This window comes from Xenopus laevis, chromosome 3L (assembly GCF_017654675.1).
Source record: "Xenopus laevis strain J_2021 chromosome 3L, Xenopus_laevis_v10.1, whole genome shotgun sequence".
NCBI lineage: Eukaryota > Metazoa > Chordata > Amphibia > Anura > Pipidae > Xenopus > Xenopus laevis.
Genome location: NC_054375.1, coordinates 77,344,841 through 77,361,294, shown reverse-complemented (window position 1 = coordinate 77,361,294; position 16,454 = coordinate 77,344,841). Strand labels below are relative to the sequence as shown.

Below are 16,454 nucleotides of genomic sequence, written 5' to 3'. Positions count from 1 at the left end.
AAATAAATAATATCTTAACAAACGGTTGGATCAAGTAATAGAAATATGTGCTGGCAGTATTTCCAGCTTATCACATTTTACTCTAATGTCTAAGAATGGCTTTTTGAAGTTTGGGACATTTTTTTTCCATTTTATAAATGTCAGCTTTGCAATAAAAATACCAGCCTTCCTTTTTCAAATTATGACATTAGTAGTATAGAAGTTCCTTAAATAAACTATTAAAAATGTTAGTGGAGTTAGAAAGATAGCTATATCCATTGTTTGAATAATCCCTGCATATGGCAGATCTGGAGGGAGTTACTGGATTTTTAATATCATCACGACATCATTAGGATCCTGTATCCACTTTAAAGTAAATTACTTATGCTTTTAAATATTGTGCTTTTATTTACTAGTAATGAGCTACATTTTTTGGCATGCAATTGCTATTGCAATAAGCCTATTGACTCAAATGCATTTTGGCGTGAGAAAAAAAACACTTATTGACTGCAATGCATTTTGCAGTGAAAAACATGAAAACAAAAAAATATGGCAAAAGAAATTATTGGTGGCAAAACAGTCCTATCGGGGTTTTTAATGTTTAAATGTTGAGTATACTTTGAGTAAGGAGATCCAAGTTATGGAAAGACCCCTTATCTGGTAAACCGCATGTTCCAAGCATTCTGGCGGCGAATTCTCGCATTCAACGCCGGCAAATAAATTCGCCAAACTGCCGCGATAATTTGCCAGTGAAAATTTGCGGGCATCAAAAAAATGGACAAAAAAAATGGATAAAAGGTCCCATACCTGGGGTTTATGTGCCTGTTTCTAAAAAGAATGAGTGGCAATCTGGCTATGTTATGATGTATACAGTCATGTGCTATACTAAGTGACTGAATAGAAATACTCATCTTTCTATTCAGGCCCTCTCCTATTCATATTCCAGTTACTTATTCAAATAAATGCATCATTGCTAAGGTCATTTGGACACTAGCAACCAAATTACTGAAACTGCAAACTGGAAAGTTGCTGAAAAAAAGCTAAATAACTCAAAAACCACAAATAATAAAAAATGAAAACCAACTGCAAATTGTCAGAATATCACTCTCCACATCATACTAAAAGTTAACTCAAAGGCCAACAACCCTTTTAAGAAAGGAAAGGGTTATATCTGTTATAAAACATAACAGAAATCTACAATTTATGCTAAAATAATTCACCAATTTTACACACACAAAACAAAAATAAATGTTTCATGCTTTAATTGTTGGTGTTATTCATTCAGCAGCACTGAGCTGTACTTTATACAGGTTTTATAAAAAGCTAAACATTACCTTCACTTGTTTTATTTTAGTTGTTTTTCCCAATTAAAATAAGCTGATACAGGTGTGTTGGTAAGCAAGTTGCATGTCTGCATCAATGGTGCCACTTCTGACTCACCAATGCAAGGTTCTTCAACAAAATCATTAGTGTATAATTCACTAGGTGCAACTTTAAGTTGTGTTAGTAGGCACAGCATTATATGGGAACCCTGGAAGAATCCCTTCCCCAAGGCAGATGTTAATACCGTGACTACCCTGTAATTTGTACCTTGTGTGCAATTTTATTTAAATAGTCAAATCTGCTGAAACAGCACAATGGCACTAGCTGAAAGGAGCTCGTATAGAAGCAAATCATTTTGTGAATAGGAATTGTTTTGTACTCTTGTGTTCATAAATGAGCCTTACTATGCAAGTCCCATCACATTTATATATAATGATGATCACTCAAAATGGTTGGTTTTTGAAGTCCTTCGTCAGCATTTATTGGGTCAGGGTCCAATCTCAAGCTACACTGGGGTCACATCTTTATCTGTCCACAATAATCTGGCTATCCTAGTGTGCTTGAAGTCTGCAATGAATGATTCTTTGAATGCTTAGAGTTTTTATTTAATTTTTTGTACACTTTCACCAATACAATTTTAACAAGATTTATTCATGAATAACCATTTACTGCAGAAAAAGCAGTGTTAGTTTCAAAATTACCGAACAGCAGCTCGACTCCTCTGTAATGCGTTGAAACACAGTGGCAGAAATGGAGTTTTGTAGTATAAATGGTCACAGCGGTGTTCTAATAAAATGCTTCAGCACTACACAACTATTTTAAATGGAAACTGCTGTGTTCTGATAAAATGTGTGAGCACTACACAATAAAAAAAAATGGGTTTATGACTAAGTTTGTAGGTACAATATATTGAAGCAGATACACTTCTGTCTCATTAGCACTACCTACCAGTGCTACAAACTCACAGGCTGTATATTAATGAGAAATAACCAGTAAAAGAAAAAGTTTGTAAAAAGACCACAAGTATCCAATCTTTGGGAACAGGTGGCCTTTCTATGAAATTTATTTTTTGAACCCAACTTGTTAATATACAGATGAAGCCACTTGGATTTGTGAGATAAATGCGTCATGACTCATGGTTAATTGAAGAAACTGCGTTATCTAAAGTCATCTTAACTCATTTAATGCATTTAACCTTTCCATTAGCATACCAAAGCACCATTGTGAACAATGGTGAATGCTTTAATTAGATGGGATGTTGTGACGCAGTTTTCTGTGTTAAATGAGATAAATGGGATATCTGTGTTTAGTTATTCTGTGTCAAACAGACAAACCAAAGTGGCTGCATCTGTATATTGCTGAAAAGATGGTGCTTTTGATGGCCATTATCCTTAAGCTGTACAATTTTAAATAGGTAAGAGCAGTGGATCTAAATAAAATATAATAATAATGTTTACATAATATACATTATGAACAGCAACAAAAATTGATTTAAGTAATGTTCACTTTTGTATACATTATTTCTTGTTATGTCAAGGAAGTTTGTATTACATGTTCACATAGATTGTTGCTATTAAATGTGTCTTTAGTTAAAAATTAACTCACTTTAGTCGACTTTTATTAACTTTATTTTAATTTGAAAATAAGTCTGCAGAAACAAAAACTTTCTACAAACCTACTCAGGATATGTGAAATATAGCCTGTAACTTATCTTTTTGTAGAAAGGGCTTCCTGTTGTCCTAAATTGTATTGCCATTGATCTGTCATTTTTTGGAAAGTAAAATGGATATGAAAGGAAAGTGTTGTGTTCTTTGTTTAGGTGGAAGACATGCAGTGGAGAAGCAGAGAACATACGCAACCAACTTCAGTTTGCAGCTTGCCATGCAAGCCCGGAGAAAGAAAGAAAACTGTGAAAGGAGTTCCCTGCTGCTGGCATTGTGAAAGATGTGACGGTTATCATTATCAAGCGGATGAACTGACCTGTGAACTTTGTCCTTTAGATCAAAAACCAAATGCAAACCGCACAGGCTGCCAACTAATTCCTATTATCAAACTTGAATGGCTCTCTCCTTGGGCTGTTGTGCCTGTCTTTATAGCCATTCTGGGAATTGTGGCAACAACATTTGTAATTGTCACCTTTGTGAGATACAACGATACACCTATTGTTAGAGCATCTGGCCGTGAGCTCAGCTACGTGCTGTTGACAGGGATTTTTTTGTGCTATTCCATTACTTTTTTAATGATTGGCACTCCAGACATGTTTGTTTGCTCGCTGAGACGTATTTTTCTTGGACTTGGCATGTGCTTCAGTTATGCTGCATTACTTACAAAAACGAACAGAATTCATCGAATATTTGAGCAAGGAAAAAAGTCTGTTACTGCCCCAAAGTTTATAAGTCCAGCATCTCAGCTGGTTATCACTTTTAGTCTTATATCTGTTCAGTTGATTGGCGTCTTCATATGGTTTGTTGTAGATCCTCCTCATATTATAATAGACTATGGAGAACAAAGAACACCTGATCCAGTTAATGCTAAGGGAGTTCTTAAATGTGACATATCTGAACTTTCTCTCATTTGCTCTCTTGGATACAGTATTCTTTTAATGGTTACATGTACTGTTTATGCCATTAAAACTAGAGGGGTGCCAGAAACCTTCAATGAAGCCAAACCTATTGGATTTACTATGTACACCACCTGCATCATTTGGTTAGCTTTTATTCCAATATTTTTTGGAACAGCTCAGTCAGCAGAAAGGGTAAGTACTAATTAACCTGTTAATGTTAATTTTATTAGTGTATTTATAAAGTACTGTGCATTCTAGAATGCTGTTTTGAAATCAAAAGGTAACATTTCATATTTAAAATAATATATTTGATTTTATAATAATATATGCCACAGTGTATATTATGAAACTACTAACATTTTGCAATAATTATTTAATTGTTTATATACAAAACAAAAATAATAAAGTCAAGTTTTACTTACATTGCGCATTTAGAACTTTTCAGTATGGTTCTTATGACTGTTATACAGCGAGAACTGGTAGTATTCACAATTTTTGTAATCTTAATTCACAGTAGCTGGAAAGACACCTGTTGACACATTTCTTTAATATATACACCAACAGTATATACAACAATCGATTGTTATGGAATTATTAATTCCAGAACCAGTACTCTCTTTATTTTTTACACATTTATACAGAAGTCTAGTGTTTCAGTCCTCATTAGGACCTTCATCAAGGATCCAGGCACTCCAGCTATTATTAATAGACTTTAAGATAAGAATCTTAAATAATATATAGCAATAATAGCATGTGTATATATATATATATATATATATATATATATATATATATATATATATATATATATATATATATATATTCCACTTTTCTGTCACGGTCGGCACCCTAAATCCAGAACCGATTCCAAGCACCCTGGTCCCGGCTCCCGCCTTTGTCCTCGGGAGGAGCCCTCAGCTTCTCAGATGCCGCCAGGTCTTAAAACGAGAGGTGCAAGGCGAGGGGTTCTGGACAAGCAAAGGGGCACGACCGGATAGCAAAGTCTTTGGGCAGAAGGTCAAGGTATAAGGCGATAGGCAGAATCGTAATCAGGACAAGCCGAGTCGAGGCAGGCAGAATACAATGAAGTCAGGCAGGCATGGGTCAAACTAGGAAATCAAGCCGAAGGGTTAAACAGGAACAGAGTCGGATATCAGGCAAGGGTCAAACTAGGAAGTCAAGCAGAGGGATGTGGCAGAATGGAAGTCAAATAACAGGCAAGGGTCAGATTTCAGAAGGTAGAATCGTCAGGAACAGGCATGGGTCACAACAGGTAATCAAAAGCAGGTTTCAGGAACAGAATAGCAAAAGCTAAGCACCAGGAACAAACTCCTATAACGGGTAAAGTGAAAATCCAAACTGTGCCTTGTACCTTTAAATAATAAACACGTGCGCATGTACCTTTAAATAATAAACACGTGCTGCGCCCTAAGGGTAGCCGGCACAGGAACAGACTGGACGCATGCGGCGGGCATCCCTGCCAGAGACATGGCAGACGCCCCCGCATGCCAGGGGCACACCACTGGACCACCAGGGTAAGCGCATTTTATTACATTTTCTCTGTATCATCATATTTATTTGTTTATACAATTGAGAAACACATTACTGCCTGTGGTTGCAAATATTTTAATCTACTGTAAACAAGACAATAATCAGTATATTTCAGCAGGCCAGTAGCACATTTATCTATTTTTGAAGTTTGTTTTGCTGTGTAAATTGAAGGTTCATATACTAAAATCAAGGAAACATCTGCAGTCATTTGTTGTTTGATGTTCTTCTACATGACAGAAATGTTATACTAAACCTTAGACCATGTTTAGATTTCTCAGTAAACTATGTGACTGTGGGGAAGGTCTGGCTGAAATTCCCACTATCAATAATGTTTGCTGTTGTGACTACTGACGCTTTAGCTGATTTTTTTTATATATTCCTAGCTTCAGGAAACAAAGTTTGCTGCTACTTGTATTGTATCCTCAGTAATGGCTTGGCAAAACTTACTGTAACTTGACTGACTTTTCACCTTTACACAAATAACATTAAACCCACACATTTAAAATGCCACTGAATGCACTGGGGCCTGTATAAATGTAAAGATGTTTTTTCACATAAAGAATTTTACTTGCATGGTGGGAGAGGGGGGTAAAGAGACCCTAGAGAGGATGGTCAATTGCACTGGTCTATATAACTATCTTGCACAAGCTCCCAGGTACATTATATCATAAAAAACACAATTTAATTTTCTTACAGCTGCCATGGCTTGTTAGTTGTTTTCTGATAAAAATATTAAATTATATCTCTCTAAAGGGTCATTTATCAACACTGGGCAGATTTGGACCTGGGCAGTAACCCATGCCAACCAATGAGATGTTGGTTTTCATAGTTCTATGTTCAGCTGGCTGAAAATCTGATTGCTATGAGATACTGCCCAGGAGCAAATTTACCTATGTTGAAAAATGAGTGTCCCTTTTGTGATTACAGTTGCACAGTAGAATTACATCACTGATCTACAATACAGCTCTTAAAATGAACATGAAATGAATATATATATATATATATATATATATATATATATATATATATATATATATATATATATATATATATATATATATATATATATATATATATATATATATATAATATATGGTATGCACCCAAATAACAGAAAACCACATTTGCATGACAGAGAAAAACATATAAAACAGCTTCTGCCAATTCCCTCCTTTGCTCTTATTATACACATTAAAATAAAATTTGGGTGCACATCTTCTTTACATTTCTGAAATAAATAAATAAATGCTCTCACAACACTACCCACAAATACAAGGAGCATTCAGAGAATAACTACAGAAGTTGTGGAGACCTATTTATTAATGGTCGTAATTTAGTGGTTTTAGAGGTTTTCGAAAATACAACTAAACTCACTTTCTCTAAAACCACAAATGTAATGACATTTATTTAAAGATCTGAATAAAAAAGTACAAATGAAAAATAACGCTGAATGATCCAAAAAGAATACGAATATCTATGAGTTTTTTAGACAGGCGTCAGTCAATTGCTCATGATTGGCAAATTTACAGGATCATTTTCTTAACTACAACCAGTTAAAAGCTGCATTCTGTGGTCACCACTGCATAAAAAATACATACAGACATCATATTCTTGAGGATGGCCAAAAGTACATTTCTTTTTATAACCATAAAAAAACAGTAGTCATTTTCCCTAAAGAAGTACATAATCAACACAATGTAAGAAAATTCAAATTTATGCCTAATCCAACAACAGTAATAGAATGTCTCCCTTCACATTTTCCCATTATCTGTTCATTGATACTTGTCTTTAATGTATTTTCTGTACTGACTTACATTTTTTACATTCTTTTCTTGTATGGTTTGCTGGAGGCTAGAGAGTCACTAGAGAATTACTCTGACCTGGGATATAGTGTCAGCGGAATCTTGTATGACACAAATGTATTATAATTCTGTTGTATGATCATTACACTTTAATAGGTTCTCATTGATTAGAGCTACTGTATCTAGCAACCACACCAAGATTTGCATTCTGGTTTAAAATACTTCTCTACAGTCTAGAGACACTTCCATTTCACCACAGGAGCTAATTTACTAACTTTGATGCTAAGTCTCACATAGCATTGAGGTCTTTGCCCTCATTTTTCAACTCATTACCATTTCAAATAATTGCTGATTGGTTGCTATAGATCCCTGTTACTGGCGCATTACTGAGACTTTCACTCTCTTTATGCAGATGAAAATGAAAAAAATGTTAATAAAATGACATAAACCCTGCTGTGTTGCATTTAAAAGGGTATGTCCACACCCAAGCAAATCATTCTTAATCTGCTGCATTGGAGGCATGTATTGCAGTTGTGCTGATTAAGCAAAGGATGGGGAAAACTTACATGGATGAGGAGATGTGAAATTGTGAAATCAATCAGGCTATGCCAGTTTAAACAACCATCTTGTTTCAGATATGCAGGCAGCCTACTAGCCGCTGGGTCCTTCTATTGTTATGGCTGTTACAGCCACAATATTTGATAATATGAAGTGTCTGTTCTGTAGACTGTACTCTAAGTTGGTAAATTTAACTATGGGCTTCTAAACATTCGATTTAATAAATCTGCACAGCATGAAAGCTGTAAAGCCATTTAAATTGCCTACAGTCAAATAATCAATGGGTTTCATGCTAGATAAATCACCCTTTTAGAAACATAACTCATCATAAACATTTCCACAGATGTGCAGACATTCGTATACGCTCATTGCAATGCTGCCATCAAGGTTTAAAGACTGTACCTTTCTATATTTAAAGACTACTAGCCAGATGTTTCACAGGTTTCGGTAAGGCCTCTGCTCCGATTTCATTCTAGTTGCTTAGCAACTATCTCTGTGTAATTATGGTGCATCGTTCAGTAAGCCACTGTTCATTTGAAGGGGAGAAATATATTTACAAGTCATTGGCGGAAGCACTATGTGCCCATTTGTGTTATCAGTGGCTCATTCTCCCAGGTTACACATTAAGTAAATCAAATTTCTGCACCAAGGACTAGAGGTTCTGGGGATCTATTATTCTCATGTGATTTAAATGCTGAACCTTTTAGTCAAAGAAAATAAATTGTGCTGTAAAGTTTGTTATTAAAAGACAAATGTAAAAAGATTTAACCCCTTACATTTTTTATTTATCTTTATTTTGACCAGATATTACCTTTTCAAATCTCTATCGCACACAATTGGAAAGATAACCATTTTAAATATCTATATTATCTAATTAATTTTACAGAAATATAAATCATAATCCCTGTTTACGTGCCCCTAAGATGGAAGATACCCTGGTCTGCTCTAGAGAGAGAAACACATTTGCTTTATTGTACCTAACCAAACACTATGATCAAATTCTGCACCCACGAGAGAGTCCATTGGAAAACTTTAGAAGGAAAGAAATGTTAAGGTTATTCTTACTGTCTTAAGTATGATACTTATTTAAAATGATTAGACAAAAGATCTATAACATATGAAGGGTGCCAACCTTGTAACCTTATCTTAGATGATAAAAAAAGTAGCAATATGTAGAAGAGCCTTTGGACACCTTTGTCCTGAACTATCAAGTTCTGACCGTAAGGGAAACAGTCTTCTACTTGTCAATTGTTCAACAACTTGCTCACAGACAGATTGATTAGTGCCTTTGTAGCTTAAAGGTAGGCTCAGCCATTGTTAAGCTTATTGAGCTTAACATGTTTAGTTTAGTTTTCCTTCCATAAAATTATAAATCTATTTTTTTGCAATTTTTTTGTAATTAGCCACATAAATACAATACCCGAGTGAGCATAAACTGATTTTTTGTTGAGTGAGTATGGCAAGAGTACTACTAAGCTACTACCTTTGATTCAGGTAGTCAATGTTGAATTGTGGGGACAATACATATTTCAATCCAGGTGAAATAAATATTTGTCAGACAAAGTGTATGTGCACATTTAATGCAATGTCCAGGCAACTGCAGTACATAGAAATTATTGGAGATGCAATTGACAGTCAGACTGGTAGGTTAAGGTTGCCATCTGACAATCAGGGGAAGATTTATCAAAATGTGAGTTTTGAGTTTAATAAATAAAAACTCACATTCTATTCATTCCTATTGGAACTTATTTAGCACATATTGACTACATGTTTAAACCTGAATGTCTTCTGAGGGCAATTGCTTCAGAAAAGACCCCATCAGTCTCTATTATTGTTCCCTAGGGTATTTTCATTAAATAAATACAGCTCTTTTGATAAGAATCACCAGAGGCATGATTATGGGGAAGGTTTATTTAAAAAAAAAAATTTGAACTGATTCAAATTAATCTATAACAATTTTAGGATTTATCATCCTGAATAACAAATCCAATTGCATGTGGAATGTATGGAATTAATCCTGACAATGGTCCTGTAGCCTTGGGTAATGATAAACATTAGTATTTATCAAACTGATTGAACTGGTCTATCAAATCAATAAGCCAGTTGAATCAACTCCTAAAATTCTGTTCACCTTCGAATCTTTGGGAGTCCAGATCAAACTTTGAATTATTTGTGCCTATGTGTTTTCTTTCTATCTACTTTAAATACAGCTATTATATATCATGCTGGATTTATGCATCCTGGGTTTGTGAAAAGCTCTGCAATGTAAAGTATATAGTAATGTGTTTTACATAGTAATTCAATACAATTATCTGTTAACACTCCTGGTAATGGATGCACTCAGATGCATGAAATCAAGAAATAATCTAAAGAGGAAAAATGATAGTGTTCCTTGTAAATGAACAACATGTACAGCAATTTAACAGTTAGGTGATAATGCACTTATATTTATACAAATTTATTATCTCCATATAATAAATCACTTATTTGAGTGTACCTTGGATAAATTAGTTTAGATGTCTTGTTTTTCACTTGCCTGTGCATTTTGTTCAGCGGTAGTCAGTATTCCTTTCTCTATTATTTACATTAGGTGGTATAATTACTGCTTTTAGTTTGTCATATGAGGTCACGGATATTTTAGCTCTGTTACATAATGCACAGTTCTTTGTATAAAGAGCTAAATAATGGTTTGTATATGCAGAAGAATTGCTTCTGCACTTTTCCCTTTGTCTTTGGCATTTGTTAAATGGCTGTGATTGATGGCTATTATAGCCACAGGCAATAGCAAACAATTTCACTTTAGCTACACACATAATTGTTTATTCCAATTTCCTCACAATGTATTTTGGCAGAGAAAGAAAGATCAGAAGATTGCAACTGTAGTCATGAAATTCTAGACGTTAAAGCCCAGGATATGCTTTATTCGCATGTTTTAATATAATCAGCAATAATGCAAACTGGGCAGTGGCAGAATAGGGAGCATTATGACATGTCAGCTCTCAGATGGGTATGGAGTCATAGAACTCTACCCACCTTAGTGAGAATTTCAAAGGAAGCTTTTTGTATCAGTATTTTTTTGTAAAAACACATTTAATTTACACTGTATAATAACATACTTCTTACTGTAACTTGTTTAAAAAAGGCTATAAGTCGAATGCCACAGGCTATAAATCAAAGTCAAAGGTATCAACTTTAAAAACCTCTTATATGCTTAGCCCAACACCATTATTTATATGAAGCAAAGTGTGCAGATTTTCTTATTTGGGATACATAGAACCTGGGCTTTTCTTTATAAGGGGGTTCTGTTATTTTACTACATTATTTATATACGTTTCTACTAAGATATTTAAATATTTGATTGATAATGTAGTCAACATGGATTTATGCTGGCTAAGTTAAGGTAGATGGCATTGCTTTATAATTACAAAGAAATTCAAGGAAAAAGCAAATCAACGTTCTGGGTAACAACTTTCTCATAAATAGGCTTCATACCTATACTGATACTGCTCTACTGTGAATTCGAATTTACATGCATGCCTAAATAAATATATTCGAATTTTTGAGCAGCAACATTTATTCTCATAAAGACCCAACGCATTTACTGAGTGAGACACTTTCCAGTGAGAAAAAACTCTATGTGATGAATATGCATCAGGAAGCCCAGTGTCATCCAAAATTTGTCTTTTAACCAGAACATGGCTTAGTCATCACATCCCTTAACATATCCAAATGGACGCCCTTAAACAGTTTATACTTTGAAAGATTTATCTAGTGCTATCTAGACAGAATTACTAATAAAGTTAAGAGGCACAGCCAAGATTTAATGTGTACCTTAGGGCTATTCACAGAAGTTTGAGAGCAATCCTGGTTATTTGCACGGATAAAAGTTTAACACAATTATGTTTTTGCAAACATATAAATTAAATTTAAGAATAAACAGTTTATTTTGATTGCATATTATGTTTTAAATTAGAAACAACATAAACTATACTTAAATTATAATGTTAAAATGTAAAATTAGTAGAGGTATTTTGAGCCCATATAATATTTTACATCAAAGTCCGTTCCATTAGTTTTTCCCTACAGTTCATGCTCATATTCTGTTAAAACTGACAGTGTGGAAGGGAGTAAGTTAGATGTAACCTGGCAGGTTAGTTAGAAGTGATGTATTTCTCTACACCACTGCACTTGTTTGATTTTAGATCTATATTTTCTACATGTCAGCTTGGCTGAACAGCACTTAAGATTTCTCAGACAACATCTACTATCGTAACGAGAGAGACAGGAAAAGGCTTTACATTAGCTATAATCAATTTTCTTTCTTTAATGCCTTCTATCATTTATTTCAATGAATGGTCTTCATGCTGTCAATCTCTCAATTTAAATAGTTATTTTCCACTCTGGTACCTTGCAAATGTAAGCTTCTCATTCCTGAAAAAACTATGAATCACAAATAAATTACATTCAGATACCATCAACTATATTCTAGCTGTCATGATTTGTACTTCATTTGTGTCTATGCATCTTCTGTGTGCAGCACATTGCTTTTAACCCTTTAGAAAGATATCTCAAATTTATAGCATTAGGGGTATCAAGGACCACTGAAAACTATCCAGAAACAGAGGGTCATTTATTAATGCTCTGTACATTTTACTGAGTGATAATTGTTATATTCTTTAAAAATGTGTGAATTATTAAAAACGTTCCTACAGTAAGTGTGAGGAAAATGTTCTAAATATGGAGAATGTAGAATCCTATTCATGGGGAAATGATCAGCTTTTGTTCATTTGTGCACTCGTCTTGCTCACTCACACATGACTGGTCTGTAATTTTGAAATGATAGTTGATTCCTTTAAAATATGATGCTTTTATTTTTATGTGATTGGGTCCACCAAGGGCACACACATATTTTCTTGGAACAAATAAATCCTGGGAGTCATTTTCTCCTCTCCCTTGGGGGCTCTGCCACACATGTATGCACTCACACACCTACACCTCACATACTGTTAGACACTGTACATATGCATTAATTGTGCGAATTTACAGCTGCAGGCTGTCAGTGATGTGTTTGACTGGCTATTGATTTGGCATATCATTTGAAACTGCATTTTAAGATATCACTAGAGGCAAAATATGTAACTGATGGCAATCCCTCAGAAATGCCCAGTTCTATATTTGATCAATCAGTGCCAAAATGAAAGAAACATTTTAGAGATGTTTAATATAGACATATGTATTGTATATGAGCAGTGCCCTATAGCAATTGTATAGCTTTAGTTTGGAATGTGCTATTTCTGTCCTTGCTTTCCATCCTATATTATATTATAGCATGAACTGTATGTGAATAGTGCCCTATAGCAATTTTAGAGCTTTAGTTTTGAATGTGCCATTTCTGAGCTTGCTTTCCATCCTATTTTATATTATATTTTATTCTGCTTATAAAAATCAGGAAGGTATGGATTAGCTCATTATACAGATTCTACTCAGTGGACTGTTGATTTGTATTGATTGTATATGTATGTATGTATGTCTGTATATTTTTATTTGTATAGCACCACTTTAGTGCAAAGCATTGTACAGCAGAACAATAAATTAGTAAAACAAGCAGATCATTGCAATAATAAATACAAATAAGTACAAACTACAATACAAATAAATAGAGTAACGTGACAATTAAGAGTGCATAGTTTCAAGGAGATGAAAGGATGGAAGTCCCTGCCCCTTAGAGCTTATTGTGTTTGATAGAGATGAATGTGACTAAAGCTGGCAATACATTCAAAGATCTGCTCGTATGGCGGAGTTGTAAAAAGAGCAGATCTTTAGTGATGGGTGAATTTATTCGCCAGGCACGAATTCCCGCGATTTGCCAAATAAATTTGCGAAACTGGCGCAAAAATTCATCGGCGTCAAAAAAAATAAACGGCGGCATCTTTTTTTGGATGCCGGCGCATTTTCGGCAACGACGTAAAAAACAGCTCGATTCCCGAATTTTCCAGGAAATTCGCTAATTATTTGGCGAAACGCCACAGATTCGCCCTTCACTACAGATCTTTCCACATTGTGCCCTACTTGAGATGTGTGATATCTGACCAGATCAGCAGCTTTAACTGGCCAGTACTGTATATGGCCACCTTACATTCAGTTTCAGTTTTTGCCCTGCTTAGTGTAAGAACAAAAGTCTTATGGTGGCATTTTGTTATGTCTTTACTGAGGTAGCTCTCCATGGGAGGGATAAAGTACTCCTATCCCCTAAGTGTTGCCTGTGCTTATAGCTCTGAAATAGTTTATTTTTCTACCTTCTCATCTACCTTTAATATTTGCTGAGGTGGATACCCCTATACAATGAATACTGCCTTTAATATTAGATACAGCTACATTATTGTAACACAAAATAAGGATTGAACTGGCACTTTTACTGGAAAATTTAAAGCAGATAAAGTGACAATATTTTTTATTTATTTTTTTAGTTCTGTTTAGTAAAATTCTTAGCTAAATATATACTTTGGTGGTCTCTGAAATTTTGGGTAGAAGCAATGTGCAGTAAACTCATTCCCATTATTTAACTTGTGAACTGTTATAAACTAGTGAACCTTTTGTACAAGGTACACATTTATATTTTAGAGTACTCTAAATACTCATACCTTGGATTATCTTGGATTTTTACTATACAATTCACATGGTCAAACATGCTTGCTATTTACATTGTTGGCTTTTAAATAAAACATACCAAGGTGTGTTGTATGCCATTCCACTATTTATCAATAGCCATTGGCATTGTTAAGAAATAATTATGATAGCTTAGCTCAACAGAGGCAATTAGCATAATGCTTGTGTATGCAGTCAAATTATTTATGGTATGCATATTAATAAGCTGACCATGGATTTACATTTTGATATCTTGCTCCGGAAGAAGCTAAATGTTATAGAGCAGAGTGGGTGATAAAATGTTAATCGTCTCTAGTGTGCATTTTAGCTTACAGCCTATGTACTGTCATTGAAAAATTTGCCACATTAAGCTGGTAAGTGAATGGAGACCTTACAGTCTAATAACCACCTCTTCTTATCTTTTACAGTGAACACTATTAATTATAGGTAGTGAAGGTTTAAAGGCTTAAACCTTTGCAGAGCTAATTATTGACAGTAGAGATACAAAGCTAAAATGCAGTGGAGTAGTAATGTGCTGTTTTCATTTGGTCTTATCAAAGGCAAGCATTGTAATTGAAACTTTTCTTTGACATTTATGTCAAGGATAATATATGTTTTTAAGTATATCAGCTTTCATCTATACAGTTTTTGGCAGATTGTATATGCTAAATAACAAAGTGTGACACAATAATTGGAATGAATTATATTTTCTGCGGTCGTAGATGACACAATTCTAAGACATCACTGGTAGTTCGTTCATTACTAAACAATGCTTGGCAATTATACAGTGAAATTTCCAAAGTGTTAGTTTAAACAGTAGCATAATTATAATTTCTTATTGATTTTATGTATTTCTACACTTACTTTAACAAATGTGTTTGAATTAAAAAATAATCCAGTTTTCCGTAAAAAAGCAACATTTGTTATAAAGTGTACAACAGCTAACATAAAATGGCAAATTGTATCCCTAATCCAGTAAAACACAGCAACTACTCTAAATAGATTGTTGCTGTGGCCTAATATAGTTACATATAGTTAAATCGGGTTGAAAAAGTCCATCAAGTTCAACTCCTCCAAATGAAACCCAGCATCCATACCTACACCCCACCATACTCTCAGATAAATTATATAAACCCATATCTATACTAACTATAGAGTTTAGTATCACAATAGCCTTTGATATTATGTCTGCCCAATAAATCATCCAAGCCACTCTTAAAAGAATTAACAGAATCAGCCATCACAACATCACCCGGCAGTGCATTCCACAACCTCACTGTCCTGACTGTGAAGAACCACCTACATTGCTTCAAATGAAAGTTATTTTCTTTTAGTCTGAAGGGCTGGCCTCTGGTGTGGTGATCATCTTTATGGGTAAAAAGGTCCCCTGCTATGTGTCTATAATGTCCTCTAATGTACTTGTAAAGTGTAATCATATCCCCTTGAAAACAACCCCAACCTTGACAACTACCCACATAATTTAAGTCTTCCATCCCTCTAACTAGTTTAGTTGCACATCTCTGCACTCCCTTCAGCTCATTTATATCCCTCTTAAGGACTGGAGTCCAAAACTGCCCCGCACACTCCAGGTGGCCTTACCAGGAACCTATAAAGAGGCATAATTATGTTTTCATCCCTTGAGTTTATGCCTTTTTTTATGCAAGACAGAACTTTATTTGCTTTAGTAGCCACAGAATGACCCTGCCTGGAATTAGACAACTTGTAATCTACAAACACCCCTAGACGCTTCTCAGTTAAGGAAACTCCCAACACACTGTCATATAGGGGCAGATTTACTAAGCTCGAGTGGGTATTAACCAGTGGGTACCCATAGCAGGCATTGACCAACTAAGTCATTGTCAGAAGTATGCACTGGTATACTGATTCTGCATCCTGTTTTGCAAATTCACTCTCCTTATACCTCAGACACCATCTAACCTCAATAATCAGATGTAAATCACATTATATGACCCCACTGAGCCAGAAATGTTCACAATCTAATTTAAAATTGAGATATATGGTTGTGTTATGGT

General features: G+C 34.7%; 1 protein-coding gene across 3 annotated transcripts in view; it reads left to right on the top strand.

Moving 5' to 3' along the window:
* The window catches only part of grm8.L (glutamate receptor, metabotropic 8 L homeolog), a 435,368-nt gene that overhangs the window by 392,048 nt on the left and 26,866 nt on the right, over positions 1-16,454 (top strand). For all 3 annotated transcript variants that reach the window (XM_041586418.1, XM_018252589.2, XM_018252590.2), the window contains one exon: positions 3,122-4,057. In XM_041586418.1, coding sequence (XP_041442352.1) covers positions 3,122-4,057 — 936 coding nt within the window. The remainder of the gene's footprint in view (positions 1-3,121; positions 4,058-16,454) is intronic.